At 38.1% G+C, this 25,189-nt stretch overlaps 1 protein-coding gene across 1 annotated transcript in view; it reads left to right on the top strand.

Annotated features, from left to right (window-relative positions):
• MTMR10 (myotubularin related protein 10) overlaps positions 1-25,189 on the top strand; it is a 55,712-nt gene that overhangs the window by 11,094 nt on the left and 19,429 nt on the right. Inside the window, exons 3-6 of the mRNA XM_047863277.1 lie at positions 10,472-10,608; positions 12,578-12,650; positions 13,326-13,468; positions 20,346-20,436. Coding sequence (XP_047719233.1) covers positions 10,472-10,608; positions 12,578-12,650; positions 13,326-13,468; positions 20,346-20,436 — 444 coding nt within the window. The remainder of the gene's footprint in view (positions 1-10,471; positions 10,609-12,577; positions 12,651-13,325; positions 13,469-20,345; positions 20,437-25,189) is intronic.

The raw sequence follows: 25,189 nt of genomic DNA, 5'->3' as shown, positions 1-25,189 counted from the left end.
CATAGAGAAATAAGTACTGAAAATTTTCTTCTTACTAGTTTAGAAAAAATCTTTTTTTAGAGAGAGCACAAGTGAGCAGCGAGAGGGACACACACGCACACACACAGGGAGAGAGAGAGAGAGAGAGAGAGAGAGAGAATGAGAATATCTTAAGCAGGCTCCATGCTCAATGCAGAGCCCAACACGGGGCTGGATTTCATGACTGAGATCATGCCTTGTCCTAGGCATTTGTCTAGGAACTGAAATTTCAGCATTGAAGAAAAATCAGTCCATCTTCTACTCTCATGAAGTATATGATCCTGAGGGTGGGACAGGCAGTGATTTTAATATATATATATATATATATATATATATATATATATACACACACACATATATACACACACATATATATAAACAGTGGCTGTGTAAATGCTAGGAATTACAAGTGTATGATGCTAGGATAGAAGGATTTAATCTAGTCAGGGAGATTAAAACAAGGCGTGGGGGGGGGGGGGGCATTCCTGAGAAAGTGATTAGGCTAAAGGAGAAGAAAAGAATATTCCAGGAAATGGGAACAAGATGTGCAAAGACTCCATGTGATGGAAGAAGTAGGATCCCTAGAAGGATTAAAAGGGCACTGTCCCATGATAGTGAGGAGGACAGTGGTAGAGGGCGAGAGGCACAGGGCCTCACAGGCTATGTGAAGGAGGCTTGGTTTCAGGATGGACAACTACTCAAATGGTATAAGCTGAGAACTTGACATGAGTAAATTTCAATTAAATCCTCAAGTGAATGTTAGGTTGCTGTTCTTATAATAGGCTTATACTATGCATTTTTAAGTATAAAAAAGTTACTGCAATTCAAATTTACTATAACATTAGTTTTGTTGAGAGAAAGATCGTTTTGAGACTATAGTTGCATTCTTGAATTGGTAAGTGTTTGGGGCCTGTCCCCAAACAGGTTCTACCACCACTGTTAAGGTTTTCATAATGATAGTGTAGATGAAGTAGATCAGTACCCTCACTTGTCTACCATTGACTCTGGAGGTGAATTGCTTAAAGGTGTCCTTGGGTCTATTTATTAGATCTTGAAATTAAGGTTTATTTTAATGATGACCACACTTTAAATTCCTGTCAAAGCACATTATAAATTTTGTTTTGACCTCTTATGTTTCTTTCTTTAATCTTCGCTTTTAACTCTAAAACTGTATTTTAAAGTTTTATTGCCGGGTAAGTTCAAATTTGGGTGCAGAGAGAAACTCACTTTAGCTTTGTGGAATATACATTATTTTAAAAAATTTTTTTTAATTCAATTTATTTAAAAAACGAAAAACTGTTCTCACCCATTTCTCCCATCCTCCACCTCTGGCAAACTAATTCTTCTCTGTACCTAAGACCTTGGATTGTTCTTGTTTGTTTGTTTGTTTGTTTTTTAGATTCCATATATAAGACAGATTATGCAATATTTGTCTTTGACTTATTTCTCTTAGCATAATGCCCCCAAGGTGCAAGCATGTTGTTGCAAATGGCAAGATTTCATTTTCTTTTTTGACTGAATAATAATCATGTGTGTGTATGTGTCTGTGTGTGTGTGTATCACATCTTCTGTATCCATTTGTCCATTGATGGACACTTACATTGTTTCCATATTTTGGCTATTGTAAATAATGCTGCAGCTACATGTGGGTGCAAATATCTTTTCAAGTTATGTTTTCATTTTCTCTGGATGAATACACAAAGGTGGAACTGCTGGATCATAGGGTAGTTCTATTTTTAATTTTTGAGGAACCTTTATACTGTTTTCCACAGTATCTGCACCAGTTTACATTCTCACCAGTAGTGTACAAGGATTACCTTTTCTCTACATCCTTGCCAACACTTGTTATTTCTAATCTCTTTGATAATAGCCATTTCAACAGGTGCGAGGTGATACCTCATTGTTCTTTTGATTTGCATTTCCCTGATGATTAATGATGTAGAGCATCTTTTCATTTTCCTGTTGGCTATCTGTATGTCTTTGGAGAAATATTTATTCAGATCTTTTGCCCATTTTTTAAATCAGGTTTGGTTTTGTTTTGCTGTTGAATTATATGAGTTCTTTATATATTTTGGGTGTTAGCCTCATATATATAATTTGAAGGTATTTTCTTTCATTCATTAGGCTGCCTTTTATTCTGTTGATAGTTTCTTTTGCTGTGCAGAAGCTTTTTAGTTTGATGTAGTCCTACTTGTTTGTTTTTGCTTTTTGTTGCCCTTTTGGTGTCAGATTAAAAAAATTATCACCAAGGCCTATGTTAAAGAGATTACAGCCTATGTTTTCTTCTAGGAGTTTTATGGTTTCAGGTCTTATATTCAAGTCTTTTTTTTTTTTTTTTTTTAATTTATTGTCAAATTGGCTTCCATACAACATCCAGTGCTCATCCCAACAAGTGCCCTCCTCAATGCCCATCACCCACTTTTCCCTCTCCCCCACCTTCCATCAACCCTCAGTTTGTTCTCTGTATTTAAGAGTCTCTTAGAGTTTGCCTCCCTCCCTCCCTCCCTCTGTGTAACTTTTTATTCCCCTTCCCTTCCCCCATTGTTTTCTGTTAAGTTTCTCAAGATCCACATATGAGTGAAAACATATGGTATCTGTCTTTCTCTGTCAAGTCTTTAATCCATTTTAGGTTAATTTTTGTGTATGATGTAAGATAGTGGTTCAGTTTCATTCCCTTGTATGTCACTATCTAATTTTTTTTTTAATTTTTAATGTTTATTTATTTTTGAGAGACAGAGACAGCATGAGTGGGGGAGGGGCAGAGAGAGAAGGAGACATAGAACATGAAGCAGGCTCCAGGCTCTGAGCTGTGAGCACAGAGCCCAACATGGGGCTCGAACTCACGAACTGTGAGATCATGACCTGAGCCAAAGTCGGACCCTTAACCAACTGAGCCACCCAGGAGCCCCTAATTTTCTTTCTTTTTAAAATTTTTTTGTTTTAGAACAGGTGAGTGTGGAAGAGGGGCAGAGGGAGTGAGTATCTTAAGCAGCTTCACACTCAGTGTGGAGCCCAATGTGGGGCTCGATCCCACGACCCTGGGATTGTGACCTGAGCCAAAATCAAGAGTCAGACGCTCAACTGACTGAGCCATCCAGGTGACCTGGCTATCTAATTTTCTAAACACCATTTACGAAAGAGACTGTGCTTTCCCCAGTATATATTCTTGGCTCCTTTGTTATAAATTAATTGATTACGTATGCGTGGGTTTATTTCTGGGTTGGCTATTCTGTTCCATTGATTTATGTGTCTGTTTACCAGTGCCGTATTACTTTAATTACTATAGCTTTGTAATATAGGTTGACATCAGGGAGCATCACACCTTCAGCTTTGTGCTTTTACAGGATTGCTTTGGGTTTTTGGGGTCTTTAATAGCTCCATACAGATTTTAAGATTGCTTGTTCTGTTTCTGTGATAAATGCCACTGGAATTTTGATAGAGATTGCATTGAATTTGTATATTTCTTTGGGTAGACTGGACCTTTTAAAAATATTAATTCTTGGGGCGCCTGGGTGGCTCAGTTGGTTGAGCGTCCGACTTCACTCAGGTCACGATCTCACAGTCGTGAGTTTGAGCCCCGCATCAGGCCATGTGCTGACAGCTCAGAGCCTGGAGCCTGCTTCAGATTCTGTGTCTCCCTCTCTCTCTGGCCCTCCCCCTGTTCATGCTCTGTCTCTCTCTGTCTCAAAAATAAATAAATGTTAAAAAAAAAAAATTTAAAAAAAATATATTAATTCTTCCAATCGTGGACATGAGATATCTTTCCATTTATTTGTGTCATTTTCAGTTTTTTTTCATTAATGTCTTATAGTCTTCAATATACAAATTTTTTACTTCTTTGGTTACATTTATTCCTGGGTATTTTATTCCTTATGATGTAATTGTAAATAAGATTGTTTCCTTAATTTCTCTGATAGTTCATTATTAATATATGGAAATATAACAGGTTTTTGTGTATTGATTTTGGATCCCACAACCTTACTGAATTCATTTACTACAGTTAGCAGTTTTCTGATGAAATCTTTAAGGTGTTCTTCTGTATATATGTATATATATCATGTCATCTGCAAATAGTGACACTTTTACCTCATTTTCAGTTTAGATGACTTTTTTTTTTCTTACCTAGTTTCTGTGGCTTGGAGTTCCAGTACTGCATTGAATAAAAATGGCAAGAGTGTGCATCCTTGTTTTGTTACTGATTTTAGAGGAAAAGCTTTCAGTTTTTCACTATTGAGTATGATGTTAGCTGTGGGCTTGTCGTATATGGCCTTTATTATGCAAAGGTATGTTTGCCTCTGTATCTGCTTTGTTGAGAGTTTTTATTGTAAATGGATGTTGAACTTTGTCAGATTCTTTTCCTGCATCTATTGAGATAATTACACGATTTTTATCCTTCGGTTTGTTAATGTGTATCACATTGACTGATTTGCAGGTGTTGAACCATCCTTGGGTCTCTAGAATAAATACCACTTGATCATGGTATATGGTTCTTTTAATGTATTATTGTTGAATTTTTCAGTTTGCACGTATTTTGTTGAGGATTTTTACATATGTGCTCATCAGGGATATTGACCTATAATTTTCTTTTCTTGTGGCATTCTCGTCTCATTTTGGTAATTGATCGAATTTATTGGCAATAATAGAGTCCCCAGCTATTACTATATTGCTGTCTTATTTTTCCCCTATAGGTCTGTTAATGTTTTCTTTATATATTTCGGTGCTCCTATGTTGGATGCATAAGTATTTATAAATATTATATCTTCTGGTTGACCTTTTTATCATTGTGTAAAACTCTTATTTGTCTGTTATCACAGTCTGTTTTAAAGTCTGTTTTGCCTGAGATAAGTAGAGCTACCCCACCTTTGGTTTACATTTGTATGGAAAATCCCTTGTTCCATCCTTCTTTTTCAGTCTGTGAGTCTATGATAGTGTATAGATGGTTCTTGTTTTTTTTTTATCCATTCATCCACTCTATATCTTTTGATTGGAGCATTTAGCCCATTTACATTTAAAGTAATTACAGCGAGGTATATGTTTATTGCCATTTTGTTAAATTGTTTTCTGGCAGTTTTTATAAGTTCCTCTCTGTTCCTTTCTTCTCTTGCTCTTTTCCTTTGTGGTTTGATGACTTTCTTTAATGGTAAGCTTATATTCCTTTCTCTGTATCTTTTGTGTATTTACTATAGGTTTTTGATTAGTGGTTACCATGAGGCTTGCATATAATAACTTCTGTCTATAAACAGTCTGTTTTAAGTTGATAACAACTTAAGTCTGATCCCATTGTAGAGCTCAACATTATTACTGTTCCCACCCACATTTTGTTTTCAAAGTCACGTTTTACATTTCTTTATCTTCTGTATCCCATAACTAAATATTGCAGTTTTAGCTCCTTTTATTACTTTTGTCTTTTAACCTTCTTAGTAGCTTTAGAAGTAATTAATCCACTACCAAAAAAGAAGTAACTAATCCCCTACCTTTACTATGTGTTTATTTTTTCAGTGAGATGTATTCTTTCATATGTGTTCTTGTTATTAATTAGTGCCCTTTTCAGCTTAAAGAAGTCCCTTTAACATTTCTTGTAAAGCCAGTTTAGTGATGATAAACTTCTTTAGCTTTTGTTTGTCTGGAAAATTTTTTATCCACTTCTAAACAGTAACTTTGCTGTGTAGAGTATTCTAAGTCAAAAGAATTTTCAGCACTTTGAATATATGGTGTCCTCTCTTCTGGCCTGTGCAGTTTCTGCTGAAAGGTCTGATGGCCTTATGGGGTTTCCCTTGTAATAGCAAATTGTTTTCTCTTGTCAGAGAGAGAGAGAGTCAGAGACAGAGAGGGAGACAGAGGATGCAAAGCAGGCTCAGCACTGACAGCTTAGAGCCTGATGCAGGGCTTGAACTCAGGAACTGTGAGATCATGACCTGAGCCAAAGTCAGATGCTCAACCAACTGAGCCACCCCTTCCCTTGTTGCTTTTAATATTCTATACTTGTTTTTATCTTTTGACATTGTAATTGTAATGTGTCTTGGCATGGGTCTCTTTGGGTTTCTCTCTTTTTTTTTTTTTAAATATAATTTATTGTCAAATTGGCTAACATACAGTGTGTAAAGTGTGCTCTTGGTGTTGGGGGTAGATTTCCGTGGTTCATTGCTTACATACAACACCCAGTGCTCATCCCAACAAGTGCCCTCCTCGATGCCCATCACCCATTTGCCCCTCTCCCCACCCCCCATCCACCCTCAGTTTGTTTTCTGTATTTAAGAGTCTCTTATGGTTTTCCTCCCTCTCTCTCTGTTTGTAACTATTTTTTCCCCTTCCCTTCCCCCATGGTCTTCTGTTAAGTTTCTCAAGATCTGCATATGAGTGAAAACATGATATCTCTCCTTCTCTGACTGACTTATTTCACTCAGCATAATGCCTTTCAGTTCCATCCACATTGCTGCAAATGGCATGATTTCATTCTTTCTCATTGCCAAGTAGTATTCCATCATATATATATAAACCACATCTTTCAGCACAGAGCCCTTTGCAGGGCTTGAACTCCTGAACTGTAAGAGCATGACCTGAGCCTAAGAGCCACTCAGGCACCTTATAAACCACATCTTCTTTATCCATTCATCAGTTCATGGGCATTTAGGCTCTTTCCATAATTTGGCTATTGTTGAAAGCACTGCTATAAACATTGGGGTACATGTGCCCCTATGAATCAGCACTCCTGTATTCCTTGGATAAATTACTGGTGCAATTGCTGGGTCGTAGGATAGTTTTATTTTTAATTTTTTGAGGAACCTCCACACTGTTTTCCAGAGTGGCTGCACCAGTTTGCATTCCCACCAACAGTGCACAAGGGTTCCCATTTCTCCACATCTTCAGCATCTGTTGTTTCCTGAGTTGTTGATATTAGCCACTCTGACGGTGTGAGGTGGTATCTCAGTATGGTTTTGATTTCTGTTTCCCTGACAATAAGTGACATTGAGCATCTTTTCATGTGTCTGTTGGCCATCTGGATGTCTTCTTTGGAAAAGTGTCTATTCATGTCTTCTGCCGGTTTCTTCACTGGATTGTTTGTTTTTCAGGTATTAAGTTTGGTAAGTTCCTTATAGATTTTGGATACTAACCCTTTATCTGAAATGTCATTTGCAAATATCTTCTCCCATTATGCCGGTTGCCTTTTGGTTTTGTTGATTGTTTCCTTTGCAGTGCAGAAGATTTTTATCTTGATGAGGTCCCAGTAGTTCATTTTTGCTTTTAATTATTTGGGTTCCTCTTATTGGGAACTTGCTGAGCTTCCTGGGTGTGGATGTTCATTTTCTTTTCCGAGTTAGGGAAATTTTCAGCCATTATTTCTTCCAATAAAATTTATGCCCCCTTTCTCTTCTTCTAGGAGCCCTGTGATGTAAATGCTAGCTATTTGATGTTATCCAGTAAGTCCTTTAAGCTGTCCTCACTTTTTCCATTCTTTTTTTCTTTTTGCTATTCTGATTTGGGTGGGTTCTACTGCCTTGCCTTTGAGTTGACTGATTTGTTCTTTTTTATCTAGTCTCTTGTTGAACCCCTGGGGGTATTTTTGGTTCAGTTATTGTGTTCAACAGTTCTGTGACTTCTATTTGGTACTTATAACTTCCATCTTTTTGTTGAAGTTCTCATTGTGTTCGTGTGTTCTTCTCCCCAGTTTGGTGAGCATCTTTATGACCATTACTTTGAACTCTTTATCAGGTAAATTGCTTACCTCTATTTAACTAAGTTTTTTCTCTGAGATTTTATCTCGTTCTTTCATTTGGAATATTCCCCCGTTTCTTCATTTTTCCTCGACTCTCTGTGTTGGTTTCTATACAGTAGATGAAACAACTACGTCTCCCAGTCTTGAAGGAGGGTCCTTGTAGAGGAGGTGAACCTTATTGTTCTCCCCTACCCCAGTTCTTTGTTGTCTTTCAAACTGTCATGCTTGTCCAAACGGCCTATTATATTTTTAATAGCTTCCAGTAGTTTAGGATGTGCCAAACCTGTCAGTGTTCCAAAGGGGGGTTCTCAGCACCTAGATTCCGGCTGACTGGAAGCCAACCCTCTGGCATCAACTTTTTAAGATACGCAAACGTATATAGTCTTGTGGGACCACAAGTGTAAGCCCTGCTGGCCACCAGAGTCGGAAGATCTGCAGATGTTCCCTGAGTAGCAGTCACAAAAATCAGGGCTCTAGACAAGTGAATAAACACTTTTCTGGATGGCACTGGCAGGCTGAAGAAAGGCAGAGGGAGAACATCAAGATGGCCCCTTCAAGGCTGCTTTCTTCGAGGGCAGTTCTGTAGACCACTAACTGTATGCCAACCTGAAACCTGCCCCTCAGGCCAAGGCTCTAGCACAAGCAGAGAGGTCTCCTTCATAGAAAGACTGAGGGTTTGTGCCTGTCTCCTGGCTGCACAGCGTCCTAGGGCTGGTAGCCTGCCAAAAGCCATCTCCAATTGCCACAGTTTCATGGGACCCAGGAATGTAAGCCCTCCCTGGCCACCAGAGCCAGGTGATCAAGGGATGTCCTCGGGCAGCAGCTGCAAAACCTGGGGCTCCAGACATAAAAACCAGGGCACCAGAGACATGTAAAGCTCCCCACTAGGAGACACTGATGCTGTGGAGTGCTGCAGAGGATGACCACAAAGATAGCGCCCACCCTCCGCAGTCACTGGAAAGAATTACAGTCAGACCCTGGATGTGTCTGTAATTAGAAACCTGCCTCTCAGGCCATAGTTGTGATGATTAGCTAACGGTCCTCCTTCACAGAAAGACTGTGCTTCTGGGTCTGTTGCCTCTTGCTATGCTCTGAGGGTGGCAGCTGTTCAAGAACTCTTTCTCTTGGTTACAGTCCTGTGACTGTAAAAGACCCAAAAGTGCAAATCCCACTGGCTGCCAGAGCCACATGATGGAGACATGTCCACTGGCAGCAGTCACAAAAATCAGGGCTCCAGGCAGGGGCATGTGCTCCTTTCTGGGTAACATTGATCATTATAGTCCTATGGGACCAAGAATGCAAGCTCCCCTGGCCTCCAGAGCCAGGCAGTCAAGAGGCATTCCCTAGTTGGCAGCCACAAAAATTGCGGCACCAGATGCATGTAAAAGCTCCCTTCTGGGAGATACTGGTGATGTGGAGCACAGCAAAGGGAGTGTGCAAAAATGGTGCCCACCAGTCTCTGTTTTGGGAGAATGTTCCAGCAGGCTCCTAGATAAGCATGTTAGAGTAGATGCCTGCCCTTCGGGCCAACGCTTTAATATAAGCAGGTGATCCTCCTTTACTTTAAGTCTGGGTACCATTGGCTGCCTCTGACCTGGGCCCTCGGGTGGGTGAGTCTTAAGTGTCTAAGCCTTTTAAGGGCAGTTTCTCAGATCTCTATGGTCTTATGGGTCTTATTGGGACACAAGCCTCATTGGTTTTCAGAGTTTCTTGTTTTGGGGTCTTGTCTCTTTAAGGATTGCCTTAAAGCTTGGGATGCCTGATGTGTAACATTTGAACTCTTTACTCTTCAGGGAGAGCCTCTGGGTTTTGAGTTCCATCCTCATCATGGGTCACCATGCAGGGATGCCCCACCCTCTCTTACCTGCTTCGATATGGTTTCGTTCTCATTTGCCCAATGTATAGCCATCACTCAGCCTTCAGGTTGTTGGGTTTTTAAAAAATATTTTTAAATGTTTATTAACTTTTGAGAGTGTGTGCATGTGAGCAGGGGTAGGGCAGAGAGACAGGAAGACAGAGGATACCAAGCAGGCTCTGCACTGACAGCAGAGAACCCATTGTGGGCTTGAACTCATGAACCATGAGATGGTGAACTGAGCCAAAGTTGGACGTTTAACCACCTGAACCACCCAGGTGCCCTGCCTTTCCTTTTTTGTTTTTTTGTTTTTAACAGGAAATTATCTACATGTAGCTATAAACTCTGTTCGTGAGAGGAGGTGAGTTCAGGATCTTCCTACCTTGCCATCCTGAACCCTATTTACCAATAATAGATTACATTACTAATTTTTGGGTTAAACCTAAAGTCTGTTTCTCATCCCTTAGGAAAGGAGTCAAAGACATTGGTTTGGGATGTAAAATCACATGTTAATAAAACACAAATATTCCATCCAGTAATACTCTGAAGGAGTATAGTTTATTTCTTCTCCAGAATGCCTTTCAGTAAATGATAGTGGAAGGCAGTATCACATAGTATTAAAGAATGCAGGCTCAGTTTCAGCTTTTCTGGTTGAACCATCTCAGACCCCTAAGCTCTTTGTGCCTTAATTTCTGTACTTATAAATGGGGGGCAGTCTCTTGCTGTTACTGGTACTGTTGTGAGGATGGAAACACCCATGGTGCCTGGTACCTGTAAGCGTCCCTTCTTACTGTCATCATCTGGAAGTAGTCCTTGTAGGCCACACAGTGGCTAGACATTTTATGGTATAGTTGTAGCTCACACAATATATTTTTTTTTTAAAGGAGAAATTGTCGTAAATGAAGTCAACTTTGTGAGAAAATGTATTGCAACAGACACAAGTCAGTACGATCTGTGGGGAAAGCTGATCTGCAGTAACTTCAAAATTTCCTTTATTACGGATGACCCAATGCCATTACAGGTGTGTTTCATTTGTGTGTTAATTGTATCAAGGATTTGACTCTAAGGAGTACATATAATTCCATGAAACACAGGTGTGGAAAACTATAATAAAATCATTAAGGGATTAACAGTGTTGAGAATTTATTATATTAAAAATCAAAATAAAGTTTAAGAAGAATGTTGGGACTTGAGGAACAGAATTAGTGAGATGTGAGTCACCTTGGTTTTTATCCCCTGTGATTATTGCTTATGTATCCCTTTCTTTCTTTTTTTTTTTTTAATTTTTTTTTTCAACGTTTATTTATTTTTGGGACAGAGAGAGACAGAGCATGAACGGGGGAGGGGCAGAGAGAGAGGGAGACACAGAATCGGAAACAGGCTCCAGGCTCTGAGCCATCAGCCCAGAGCCTGACGCGGGGCTCGATATGTATCCCTTTCAATAAGGGAGTTCTTATTTTCTTTCTTCCACATCTTAAACTGCTTTTAAAAATAAGATGTCCAGTTTTTACTAGTCATAAAGAAAAAAGTTTATTTAGCAAAAAATTGTGTAACTGCAACACATTTTATAGATTTCATAGTATTTTTAACGAATTCCTTTTCTGAAACATCAAATTCTAGTTTGAAATTTCAAAATTTCTAGTACAGTTAGAATGAAGAAAAATATGAGTAAATTTTTTCCTTAATCACCCTCTTGCCATTTTATGGTCTCACTGGAAAACAGTAGTTCCATATAATTTCGGTTTTTAAAAGTTCAGATGTTCATTTGATTAAAATTCTGGACTTTTCCTCAGCTTTTCTATTTTGATGTGTAAAGTGTTAAATACTTTTAACCCCTGGATTTTTATTTATAATAGTAATTATTCTCTACTCAAATATTTGGATTATTAATTATAAACTTTTGACTGAAGTCTTACTGGGGGTAAGTATATTTCATACAGTCATTCATTAATTTATCAAAATATTTACTATATATTTGTGTGTTTATTGCAAGATTTTGTAGGTATATTTAGACTAAAGGCATTTACAGATACCTAGTATGTAGATACACTTGCTTATTTGGCTGTAGACTAGGTTTTCCCCTTTGTTTTTAGCTTCATTTTTATCTCTGGCCCAGACTTCACTGTAAATGAGATGCATATACTTGAAATAGCATACATCTGATACCACTAATAGCCAAATAAGCCAGTGCTCTACTGTCAGCAGGTTAATAGTGTCAACTATGTTCAGAATTTTAAAATGAGTATAAAACATTTGTTCACAGGTTTTAAAAAAAAAAAAGCTATAATTTGCCTAAAGATTATTTCCAGTAGAATTACTGCTCTCAAAAGAGTTACTTTCTTTTTTTTTTTTTAATGTTTATTATTTTTGAGAGAGAGAGAGAGAGAGAGAGACAGAGTGTGAGCAGGGGAGGGGCAGAGAGAGAGAGGGAGAGCAGTCAGCACAGAGCCCAATGCGGGGCTTGAACTCACAAACCATGAGATCATGACCTGAGCTGAAGTTGGACACTTAGCTGATTGAGCCATCCAGGCACCCCAAAAAGAGTTACTTTCTAAAGAGTGATTTTCTGAAATCTCCTTTGTAAAATCAAAATCTGATGACTTAAGAGTCCCTTTTTCTTTAATATTTAATGACAGTTTAACCAGAACTAGACATGTAAATGGTTGCCTATGAAGTGATTGACAATATTATATATCTGAGGTATTATAATGATATCGTATTGTAGTGTACAGTTTAACCTCATATATAAAAGTTTGAAGAGAAAGGTGGAGAGAACATGAACACAGGATGCGTTTCTTTCTTTTTACGACTGAAGTGTGTTCTAAGATACTCTGTCGATAATTAGAATTGTCATAGTGCTGCAAGCAAAAGCTTTTTATTCTTTTTAGGGATAGACATCACAGTTTCTCATCACATTTGACAGTAAGGCTCTTATTACTATTTGAGGTTATTGGGAAAAGACTTAACATGAACATAATTTTTTATTTCAGAAATTCCATTACAGAAATCTTCTTCTTGGTGAGCATGATGTCCCTTTAACATGTATTGAGCAAATTGTCACAGGTATGTAGTCTTTACTCAGTCCATGAAAACTGATTCTTCTTAGGAAGTATTGCTTAAAGAATCAGATACTTGGGTTGGAATTTATTTCTATAGGTTTACTTCCCCCTCCCCTTTTTCTTCAGTCCTAAGAACATTAATGAAAGAGAGAGAAGTCAATAAATTATTATATATTTTTTTAACATTTATTTATTTTTGAGAGAGAGCTAGCAGGGGAGGGGCAGAGAGAGAGAGGGAGACACAGTATCTGAAGCGGGCTCCACTCTCTGAGCTGTCAGCACAGCTGACACACTCACGAACCGTGCGATCATGACCTGAGCCAAGGTCAGACACTTAACCCACTGAGCCACCCAGGCACCCCATATTTTTAAGTGGAAATATAGCATATATAGCTTTTTATGTTTTCTGAATATTTGTCCTCTCTTTAATTAAAATTTTAAGCATTAAATGTGTCTTAAGTGGTTTGTGCAAAGATCATTTAAAATCTAGTCAAAAGCAAAGTTAACACCAATCTCCCAAAGCTCTAGAAGTTGTAGACAGATATGACAGATTCCAGAGAAGCTGTGCTCAAATGGTGGGTAACTTAATTATTTTCAGTAATAATTTGTTCAAGTGTATGAAAGACTGGGTAACAAGAAAGAATTTTTATACATTTTTTCTTTATTTTTTCATTTTTAGTAAATGACCACAAGAGGAAGCAGAAAGTCCTAGGTCCCAACCAGAAACTGAAATTTAATCCAACAGAGTTAATTATTTACTGTAAAGATTTCAGAATTGTCAGATTTCGCTTTGATGAATCGGGTCCTGAAAGTGCCAAAAAGGTAATATTAAGCTTTATCAAGTTCTGTGTTTCACACTGTATTTACCAATATCAGTTCTGTATGGAAATTCTCTTTTCTCAGTTGCTCAGACTTTTTTTTAGGGGAAGTTATCAGATATCTCCTTAAGTAAAGTCAAAACCAAGAATGTTAATAGAACTATTTCCTTGGACTAATTTATGACTGTTTTAAAGTATTCTGTATAGTTGTGGGGTTTTTTTGTCATCAGCTCCTAATATACCAAAAACTATAATGTGAAAATTAGCGTATCTTTTGCATTAAGACCAGTACCAGCTGGTTTCTTTCTTGGTTAGAACTTTAGAAAATACCTCAGAACTTTATCAATGAACTAAAGGCTAGACTTAAGTTACCTAAGGGTTAAGTAAATATATAGTTATGGGAGAGACCTAATAATTATTAGTGCTTTAAAGAAATCATAGTGAATTAATTTGAGTGCTATTCACAGGAACAGCTAAAAACTAGGGACTTTTTCATTGGCTTTGTTTTTCTCTTGCCTTCTGGGGAATGTTTATTGCCTACTCATGGAATAAGGTTCATGACAGAAATTCCTACTTCCTTCATCCCACATTTGGCTTTGGCCAACAAGTGAAGCTGGTGGACCTAATACCCTACCAGCCCATCTATATGGTGCAGCAAATGCAGAGAATAATAACAGAATTTTCAGGAGAAGCCTGCTCCTACACATTGGGAATAAAGGAACAGTTTTCTTAGTGAAGTGGAACCTTCTTGCAGAAATGAGACAGCTTTTACACCACCAAAAAATGGGTGCATTTGTTTTCCATGGTTAGTAGATTTACCGCAGTGAATTTTCTGATGATTTCAAAATGAGGCTGTCAAAAATTCTCAAGGCAGCTGTCTTCATACACTTTGGTGGTTTCTTCACAGGAAGGCAAGCATAATAAGATAAATGTCTGAAAGTGCTGGACCACTGGGACTAGATAATCGAGCAGGGTGATGGTGGACTCTGTGGCTAAAAGTTTTCAGAGGGAGTCTGTGAAACCATATTCCAGCATGCTGCATTTTTGAAAAGTCAACTAGATTGCCTTTTTTTTTTTAATGTTTGTTTTATTTTTGAGAGCGTGAGCAGGGGAAGGGCTGCAAGACAGAGAGAGAGAATCCTAAGCAGGCTCTGTGCTGACTGCGCAGAGCCTAACGCAAGGCCCAATCCCACAAACCATGAGATCATGACCTGTGCCGAAATCAAGGGTCGGATGCACAACTGACTGAGCCACCCAGGTGCCCCTAGATAGCTTTTTTTTTTTTTTAAGTTTTTTAATGATTATTTCTGAGACAGAGACAGATCATGGATGGGGGAGGGGCAGAGAAAGAGGGAGACACAGAAACAGAAGCAGGCTCTGAGCTGTCAGCACAGAGCCCAACAAGGGGCTCGAACTCACAAACCGTGAGATCATGACCTGAGCCGAAGTCAGTCGCTCAACTGACTGAGCCACCCAGGTTCCCCAGCCCCTAGATGATAGCTTTTAAAACCCCTTTCAGCTGTTCATTTCTGCAGGTTGTGATTTTGGCATTTTACTAATTTGAGATGACCACTCATATATAGAAAGACTTCAGGCGTAATTAGGCAATAGACTGTATATAAAACATTTTAGCTGAGTTACTTTCTTGAGCTTAAATATATATGTGTAATTTAATCAAAGCATCAAGAATCTGCTTATGCAAACCTTAACTTCAGGATGTATAGCATTTCAAGAATAGGGACACCATAGAACTTAGGAGATTTAGTTAGGACAGGATTTTTTTTTTTAAGAAATTGATACAGTGGCCCAATATTTCAGAAAGTTTCCTTTTCTCCCACTCTCAACTGTATTTTTCAGTTGATTCTATTTCAGTGATTGGAAATCATAATTATTTGGCTTTATTCTTGAGCCTTTTAGTATATACTTGCTGGTCATTTTTGATGTGTGAGGCAGAGTGCTTAGTTGAGAAGATAGAGTGTGAACAGCTGAAAATTAAATAGTGGTACAAACTAGTGACATAAAAGATGTTTCCACATAAGTGAGTAGTTGCCAAATGAATGAAACAGATGAGTGTTCTGGAAATTCAGGATATCCCTTGTGCTGCTGGTAAGTGATGGAGGGGGCCGCATTGAACGGTCTACAAAAACAGCCTAGTCCAACTGTTTATGCCTTTTCCCAAGACCAAGTTTCTGGCAAAAATCCTTTTCCCCACTATCTTAAAATATTAAAAGGATGTAACCTCAGGCCTGAAGGAAATGCTCTTTTTGTCTTTTGTACAGTCATGTTGGGGGGTAGGGAGGCACAGGAAAAAAATTAGAGGCAGTAGGAATGAATATAAATAAAGAATTTTTTCCCTAATTTACACATTTTCAAACACAGAGAGGTTAAGGCATGTGCTGTTAAAGCTTACTGGCTTCATGAGTTAAAAATGAGAATTCTAGTATAATTCTTTTATTTGAAGTGAACAAGTTTTCATCTAAAATTAGGTAACAGTTGGAAAGTTACAGCTTGACTATATCTCCCAGAAACTTTGCTAAATTTTCTCTGGAAATGCTCTGATTTTTTAAGTTGTTTTAGGATGCATGTTTTAAAATGCACTGTTTCAAGATGCATGTTCAGAGTTCTTTGGTGGGTAAACCACTGATTAGCTTTGAAATACTAAAAGCATTTATATTTCTGTTTGAAATACAAGGTCTCAGAATGCTAAATTGGTTCACATTTTGTTAAATGTTGCTCTATAGCCTTCTGGTAGTCTAGTTACTGTTGCCTAAATTATGTTATGACAAAAGTAGATGACATTGTGCTACTGCATCCATTAGCATTCTTCATTATCCTTGGTCTGTCACAGGTAAATAAGGATATTTGGGACAGATCTGTATAAAGAAAAAAGGAATTTGATAATGCAGAATTTGGACACCTAGCCTCAAAGCAACTTGAAATCACCATTTCCTTTTGTAGAACCTCTGCTCAAAACTGAGGGACAAAAAATATATATCTTTTTCAATGATTTATCACTTATAAAATATATATATATATATATATAAAGATGGCAAGTGAAATATTTGTCCTTTGTCTCCACTTTATTCTCAGAATACTTGGTGGTGAACTACTTGTTCAGGCATACTTTCTAGAAGTGAAAATTCAACCCATCTATAGATTTAAACAATGAGTTGGCCTTTCCTGAACTTTTTTTTTTTTTTTTTTTTTTTTTTTTTGGTCTTGAATATGAGACTTAACTCCTTGGTGGCTTTTAGACCACAAAAATATAGGAAACCAGTTTTGTGTGCCAGTGTGCTAGAACTTGATAAGGTTTGAGCTTCCCTAGGGCTGCACCCCCGGCTGGTCTTAGAGGAGAAGCCAGCTGTGGGTACTTCTGGCTTCTGTCCACAAGAATCAGTCTTGGTCCAAAAATCACTTTAGAAGTAGTTTACTTTTTTCCTCCAATAAAGTATTTACCATAATTCACTGTCTTTAATACCAAGATACTCTCATTCTTTATAATAACCAGTGCAAGTGAACTATTTTCAGGAGCAGTTTTTAAAGATGTAGAGATTTTCTAAAAATTTTTAATGCTTATGGAGTACATTACAAAATTAGAATAATTTTACATGAAAATGAGACCTACTTTTTTAAGTCTTTGAAACTCTCAGTGACAGAAGCTAGGAATGTGGACATAAGCTTTTTAAAGAGCGTGTATGAAAACGCTTGAGGGAGAGGAATGTTGGCTTTATTTCTCTTCTCAAAGTGTCCTACATAACAGCATGAATGTAACCCAGATAACGCAGGTGGTATGTGCCTATATCTGGGTTCTCAAAGATGACCCTCACTTAGGTTACATAGAAATACATTTTGCATCTTTTAATGACACTGCTGAGCACAAGCTTTAGTTCACGTTGTGCCCCCTCCCTGCCAAAATCCGGCATTGTGCCGGTGATTAAACAATATCAGTTTCACAAGATTGTTCATAGTCTTCTTTAAGTGAAGATGCTATTACACATACCCATTTGCTTTCCTAACCTTTAAAATGTGATGTTGTGTTATTCTTAAGGGCTTTTTAGAATTGGGCTATGTTGGGTTTTGCCTAGCAGATAGGCTTTGTTTGTTTTTGCTTTGTGGCCATAAACAGCGTATTCCATAATCAGTGATCTGTGAATTTCTTTTGTGTAAACAAGGCCTGTGGCTGCTTTCTAAATGTCTTAGAGAACATGATATGATCGTTTCATTGGCTTAGAGCACTTTTCCTTACTATGTTGTAAGTAATTTTGTCCACTAGTATTTTTAGTGCAGCTGCTGTTATGCTCAAAGCAACCTCAGAAAGCTACTAAAGAGAACAAAAATGCTTAGAAGTCTTTAGGTCTTCGCTCAGCTCTGTGCAGAGAGGTCTTTCCTGGTCTCCTCTAAATTATTAACCTATTTCCTTCTCGCCTCACCATAACATTTCATATCCCTTCCCTGCTGGACTTTTTTTTTTCCTTTAGCACTTAAAATTATTTCACTTACTATAGTTTTTGCTTATCTTGTTTCGTGTCTGTTTTCCCCCCTAGAATGTAAGCTTAGTGAGGCCAGGGATCTATGTCTCTGTTGTTCGCTGCTGCTGCCCCAGGGTTTTGGACATGGTGGATGTGCAGGAAGTATCTGTTGAATGAATGAGAGACGCAGCATCTACCCTTGAGGAATGGAATTTAAAACAAAGAACGCCTGTGCCCTTTTTATCTTTACTTAAGTAAAACTATTTCATGAATACTTTGTATTTTATCTGTACTTAAAACTATTTCATGAATATTTTATATGAAAGCATAGCTAACTGAAGAGACACTTTATATCACAGTGGCTGTTATTCAGAGAGAACAGAAGCGTTTCTGCAGTTAATACTGGGAAATCAGCTCTGTCATGGGAAGGCCTGTGAAGACATTTGAGTTGAACAGAGATGGTAGTTTCAGAGACAGTGTGGTTGGCTGAGCTGTGGAGAAGGATTTCCCGAGCAGCGTGTGGCAGAGGAGGTGACTGTGAGTGAGGCAGACACAGTATTGTGCAGGCACATCACTCTCCAACAGGAGACCACTGAAGGAATATTGGGATGGGAAGGGATGTCTGGTGGAGGAGAACCAGTTTGGGGAAGAGTCAAGAATGAGAAGATTGCATTTATTAGGCAGGTATCTGGGCACTGTGGCAGGTTATCCCGGGAGCAGAGTTGTTGGTCAGAATTTTATCTTCAGAAGAGAAATCTTAGACATTGTGGACTTTTTTCAGAATGTGGGGAAGCCCACAGACATGCCGAAAGGTGAGTATGCCTTAAGAACATGGCTGTGATAGTGCAGAGAAATGGAACAAAAATGAAAGATAATCTTGAAAAAAGTGCTATGAAACTCATAAAGTCAATATGGTGCCCGGAGGAATAGGAAGTGGTGATTCGAGGTACGGATTGCAGTAGTCTTGCTGCTAGAAGAGGCTCTTTCAGGAAGACTGTTGTACAGATCAAGGATGGAAATGTAGCTTACTCTCTCTAATTGCATTAAATGGGACTGTCATAGAAAGCTCTCCTTGTAGCCATTGAGAAAATCGAGCTATTATATAAAGGTTTCAGGAACCTTTGGTAATTGTTTTTAGTCAGAACTAAAACTAATGATAAACTCTGTCCTCTTATTTGTATATATATTCTAATTTAGTAAGACAGGAAACATTTATTCTATAGAAGACTTTTAAAATGTATTTTAAACTAGAACTGGTTACAGTTAGAACCTGCATCAACACATCCCAAACACTGCTAATGGACATGGACTAACAACTGAACGTTTCCTGCCTGCTCACAGTTGGACATATGTCATGTGGCTTAACGCTTTTCCTTCTAAATGATATGTAATCTTTTCAAGTAAGATGTCCTCTTCTCTCCTTGCATATGTCTTATAGTTCTTCTTTCCGCTCTGTTCATTTAAGAGTGTTTTCTTCTACAAATTAGTCTAGGGCCTTGCAAACATAGAGCACTCTCTGTCTTTCCTTCTATCCAGCAGCAGTTGGGAATAATACCAACCATATTTCCACGTATGGAGCTTCTCCAGAAGCCAGGCATGCATTAAGATTGTTAATCCTTATTTCAGCCGTAGGTATTGTCTTCATTTCACAGATGCACAAACCGAAGCTCAGAGAGGTGAACTGATTTTGCATCACTTACATGGCAGGTGTTTGGTAGACCTACGATGTAAGCCCCGATCTGTTTGATTCCAAAGCCCACACTTTCTCCACCATAGGCATAGTCTCAAACCATTTCCTTAAACACACGTTTTTGTTTTTTGTTTTTTGTTTTTTGGTTTTTTTTTTTTGATGTACCTCTTTGAGCCATCCTGTACGTTAGGGTTTCTTGCTAATTTTTATTTTTTTTGTCATTGTAGCTTTTCTGTTAAGTTTAGGTTTTTTTTTTAATCCATGGGGTATGAACATTAAAATTTCATACCTTACATTAAACCTTCCAGATTGCTGGTATTAAGTCATTGTAGTCCACCAAAAATGAAACTATTTCAATCCTTTCCTTAGGACTGTATATATATGTCACTGCCTTTTTAGAGAATGCTTCTCTAGGTTTTGAGTTTCATTTATTTGAATAAAATTACTTTCCTGTTAAAATTCAACTCCGTAAACACTTACTGAATACTTAACCATGTACTCACTAAAGATTATAAACAGTGTCCTGGGGGCACAACAGTGAATGAGATACCTGGCCTTAAGGAGCTCTTTCACATTCTAGGTCAACAGAAAAAAACATGTAAATAAATATCTGTAATCACTGCCCCATCCAAGATGATGCTCCCAGTAATCAAGGCCTTATTGTACATTTTCATTTAAATAAGTGTGTTAAAATCAAATTCTAAATGTAGAATTTTTCCTAGGTATGCCTTGCAATAGCTCATTATTCCCAGCCAACAGACCTCCAGCTACTCTTTGCATTTGAATATGTTGGGAAAAAATACCACAATTCAGGTAAATATGAAAATATTAAATATTGTGACTAACTTTACTTTGTGTAAGTTTTATTCTTATGTTTGTCAGAGGCTTCCAAGTACATGGGCTTTAATGACTGTAGAATTATGAACTTCATAACTGTTAGAGAAGTGAGCACTATATACTAAAAGAGACAATATTTGTTAGATTATTTCTTAAAAAGTGAGCAGGGAGAATCTGCAAGCAGCTATAAACATAGGCTTATAAAAATCATGTCAGGTATTTTATCTACAGTCCCTGGCTTATATTTTATGGTGAAGAAAGATCTCCCTCCTCCCCACTTTTAATTGGTAGCTTGAGTTAAAGTAATCTTATCGTTTAAGAAAACTGGCAGAAAAGTAAAAGATATTTGAAATGCATGATCTTTTCTGGCATGGTGTGGTTTCATGCAAAAGCTAGAGTGGTTAGACTTTTCAGTGGACTTCATTAAGATCATCAAGATACTGACTTTATATTTCTGAGTAAGATTGATGAAAGGAAGAGGAGCATCTGTCCAAAGGACAAGTCTATTCTAGGCAGTTTCTGTACAAGTAAAATAGTACTCTTCATATGCTGAACTTGTAATTACATCACTCAGTGTGATGGCATTGCCGGGGAGAATTCCAGTTGACCATGTAATTCTGTCCTTTTTTAATATGCAAAGATAATTTTAATCAACCATTTTTTTTAAATCTCATAAAAGGATAGAGGAAGAACAAAGAGGTCACATCTCATATCAGCCCTTTGTGGATTAGTGACCTGCTGAGGCACATGCTCTCCTACCATTAAGGAAGAAAAAGAAATCAGTTACATATTTGTAATGAAAGATCAATTCACCCCAGCATGGTCTGGAGAGAGATCTTACAAATTAGTAGTTGTACTGGTCTTTCATTTTGTTACCTCAAAACATTGTAGTAACTTAAATCTATATAATAAAAGCATATTCAAGTATCACTAGACTGTAAATACATTAAGATGTAGGAACAGTACACAGTATCTGCAGATGCATATGCTATAACTGTATTTTCACTCTTTTAAAAGATACTTGTAAGCACCATAGAAATGGTAGCTTTTACCATATGGTGCTATATTTATAGAAATTGGATGAAAAACTATTTGTTGCTTAATTTTTCTTATCAAAATGTAACTAATCATAACTTAGGTTTTAGCAGTACAATTGACTTTTTAAGTGTATCTCTTAACATAAACTATAAAATTCACTTACAACCTAAACATAAAGTGTCGTAGACCCTGCACTACTTGTTAGGTGACTGTTTCTTTGGATCATCATCAAGCTACAGACCATCACCATCAAGGTTATTTTCAATAAGATCCTCACCCAAAGTTGCAAGAGAGTAACTGAAATGCAGGTTTCAAGAAGTCCAAGAATTGTAGGAGAGAGCCTTTGATTCCCACTTAAATTTGTTTATGATACAGATCAATTCTTGATGCTATTTTTTTTCTAGTAGAAATGATTCAGTCCAGGGTTTAGATGCATGACTTCTGCAGTAAAATGTAATGACTTGAGCTCAGCAAATACAGTGAACTTCATTATGCGTTTGGGAACCTGATGCCTGCTTCAGTTACTTTTCAGTTTTCTTCATCCATTCCTTGTGGGCATCTCTGGGTTAATTATACTTTAAATAGTTACTCAACCCCTAGCTCTTCTTCTACTGGGTTTTCTTATTTACATCAATCAGATCTATAGGTCTTCTTACATATAGTCTGTTGATAAAATTTGATAATTCATACTTAAAATATTCAGGACCACTTTTCATATTACATCCTTCAGTCACCTCCTCCTTTGACAGGTACTTCATAAACATAACACTTGACCAGAGTTTTGTTAAGATTCCTCATAGGGTAACATCCTTTAATATCCTTCCGTGCTGTTGCAGAAGCATAAACTGCATCTTTAAGATCAAAAGAAGCCTGAAATTTCCACACACTGCAGTCAGAATTCACTAATTTGTGAGTGAAAGATGCCCACTAATCCACTCTTGAACTTCTGGATGCCACCTTGATTCATTGGCTGGATTAAAGAATAAAGAAGTCCTTTTTGCAGGCAGGTAGGTGACAAAGCTGTTTCCACAAATAAGATCTGAAGTTAGAGGATGTCCCCTGCAGTTACCTAAGGACAGAATCTTGTGGAGGAACTTAGGCACTCTGAGGTTTTCTTTCACATTGGGCATCACTTGCATAAAAAAAAAAAAAACACATCTCTGAAAAGCTTAGCAGTCACCCAAGTACTTCTGAGAGGATCCCAAAGGGATGATGCATAGCACCCACAGGCCTGGGCCATTCCTGCACGATGACGCCACAGGACGCGCTGGCACAAACAAAAACAGTGGCTCTATTTTTTTCTTTTTTAACTTGAAAGGACCCTGCTTTCATCAGTCAGATTATTATTGGGCAAATAATGTCCTCAAAGTACAGATTCATCTTTGTGATAAAATTGATAAGATGTCAGATTATGCTTCTGGTCTGAAGAAGTGCAAACCTCATGAAGTTATCTGTAGCCTCAGTGTTGGCAGCTCTACTCCGTGGCAGAGCTTGCAAATGCTGGGATGTAACCTCAAGCTGTGATTAGACTCATGGCAGAAAGTAAACGTTTTCAGTGACGTTGATTTTATTTTGTAATTTTGTCCTTTTTATGAACTTAGGTCTTAGTGTTAGATTTTCCATTACATGCTTATTTGAAAACCACTTACAGAGTACGTAGTCCATTTGAAACAGTGTAGGAATTTTTAAAGTTTGTTGCTTGTCAGTTCTTTTAAGATTCTTAGTGTAGCTATACAGGGCTGTGACTGATCTTCCTGTCTCTTGATTACTAGTGGTTCCGGGCCAGCCTCCTACATCTTTTAGAAATGCAGCCATCCTGGCCACACCCCAGGCCCAAAGTCCAAATCTCGCTACCCACTTCATTGACTCACTCTGTTGAACTTAACATCACAGCTCTGTTTTTACCCTTTTCACCCTATGGCTTCTAATTCCTGCAGTATCATCAGAGTGATAGTCTTTCTTCTCATATGGTGACCACTTTTATTGTCTTTGCTGTTGCTTGAGACCATTCTAAATATGGATGAGGCTAATTTAGTGGAAACTGTTGTCGATAATTTCAACACAGCCTGGGATTAGAGTTCTGAGTTTCACAGAAGATAGCCAAGGTCAGGAATGCCCACTGTATAGTTTCACTTTTAGTTGGCTAATGAGCTATCCTCAAACCTCACTCAGGTAACTCTCAGGGGAGCTGGATCTCCCTAAGATGACTGATTTTTGCCAGTCTGTTGCTGCACCCCTATTAGTAATCCACTGGTAGAGCAGGCTGCAGGCATCAGGCCTTTGGGATTTCTGGAAAGCATTCGAATTTCCTGACTCTTTAATGCCAGATTGAGTATCTGCTACACATTCTCTAATAAGCTCTCCTTGAAGAAGATGCAGAGCATACAGCCTAGTGCTGGTTGTTAAGAAACAGGCAGGTTTTCAGCAACTCAAGCCTATAAAATAGTAAACAATGCATTGTCTTACAGTTTCTGTCATTTGATGTTCAGAAAATTGGTCTTAGTTAGATCTTGAGACTAAATCTTGCCAGAGAAACAATCTCATTATGTTTCTTAGCCTGGCTTACTAAAGTCTGTAACTTCAAAACACTCCAAAGTATTTGGTCCTAGACTCCTAGGTGAGGGTATCCTGCCAAACTATTTATGTCACTCTTTGAAAATTGTGAGTGTGTTCTTTATACTTCTTTTTCCGTGGTGGTTATCTCATTGTGTGGCGAGGACCTCTGGTACAGTGTTGAATGGTAATCATGATAGCGGGCATCATTTCTGTTCTGGTTTTGATGAAGATGATGTTTACTGTGTGTTTGCTGGTAATTACCCTTTATCAAGTAAGGAAATTCCTTTTTATTCCCAATTTGCCACAGTTTGTTTTTGTTTTTTTTAATTATGAGTAGGTGTTGAACTCTATCAAATATTCTCCTGCACTTTGAACTGATCATATGGGTTTTTTTTCCCCTTTAATTTGATCATATGATGAATTACTTAGATTTTCTAATATTGTATAGCTTTCTGTGGTTATTAGTGTTCTGGAACACTGTGTAAAGTGAGAATTGCCTGGAAATTCCATGAAGGTTCTGTGTCCTGCAGAGGTTACAACTCCCAAGTTCTTCCGCATACATTCTTGTACCTACCCCAGAGAAGGCTCTAGATGGCGTGGCTCCAGGCTGTGCGCTTAGCTTTAGCATTTGGATTTTAAACAAGCCCTGCTAAAATCAGAATCACTGGGTAATCACACAGGATCCTTTCTAATCTAGAGTAGCACTGTCCAGGGATGGAAATATTCTCTCCTCTGCATTGACCAGTATAGGAGCCACTAGCCACATGTGGCTCTTGAGCACTAGAAATGTGGCTGGTACAACCGAGGAACTGCATTTTTAATTTAATTTTGTTTCAACTTAAATAGCACATGTGGCTAGTGGCTAGTGGCTACTGTTTGGGGCAGCACAGACCGAGAGTCTTGGCCCCATCTAATTTTCCAGCCTCTCTTCCCCCATCCTTTGCATCCCTAAAGCTCTAGCTGTATTTCATTACTTGATGTTTTACAATTACACCATGTGTTTTGTGTTCTGCTCTGCCCAGCATGCCTGCCTCCTTCTCACTAGCCACCTGGCAATGTTTGGCTCATTCCTTAGGACTCTGTTCAGTTGTGGTCAAGTCCTGAGGCCTCTCCTGTCCCGGCCTTTGTCTCCAGC

The sequence above is a fragment of the Prionailurus viverrinus genome, chromosome B3, assembly GCF_022837055.1.
Source record: "Prionailurus viverrinus isolate Anna chromosome B3, UM_Priviv_1.0, whole genome shotgun sequence".
Lineage (NCBI taxonomy): Eukaryota > Metazoa > Chordata > Mammalia > Carnivora > Felidae > Prionailurus > Prionailurus viverrinus.
Note: the sequence above shows the minus strand (reverse complement) of the source record. Positions and strands in the feature narration are given on the sequence as shown.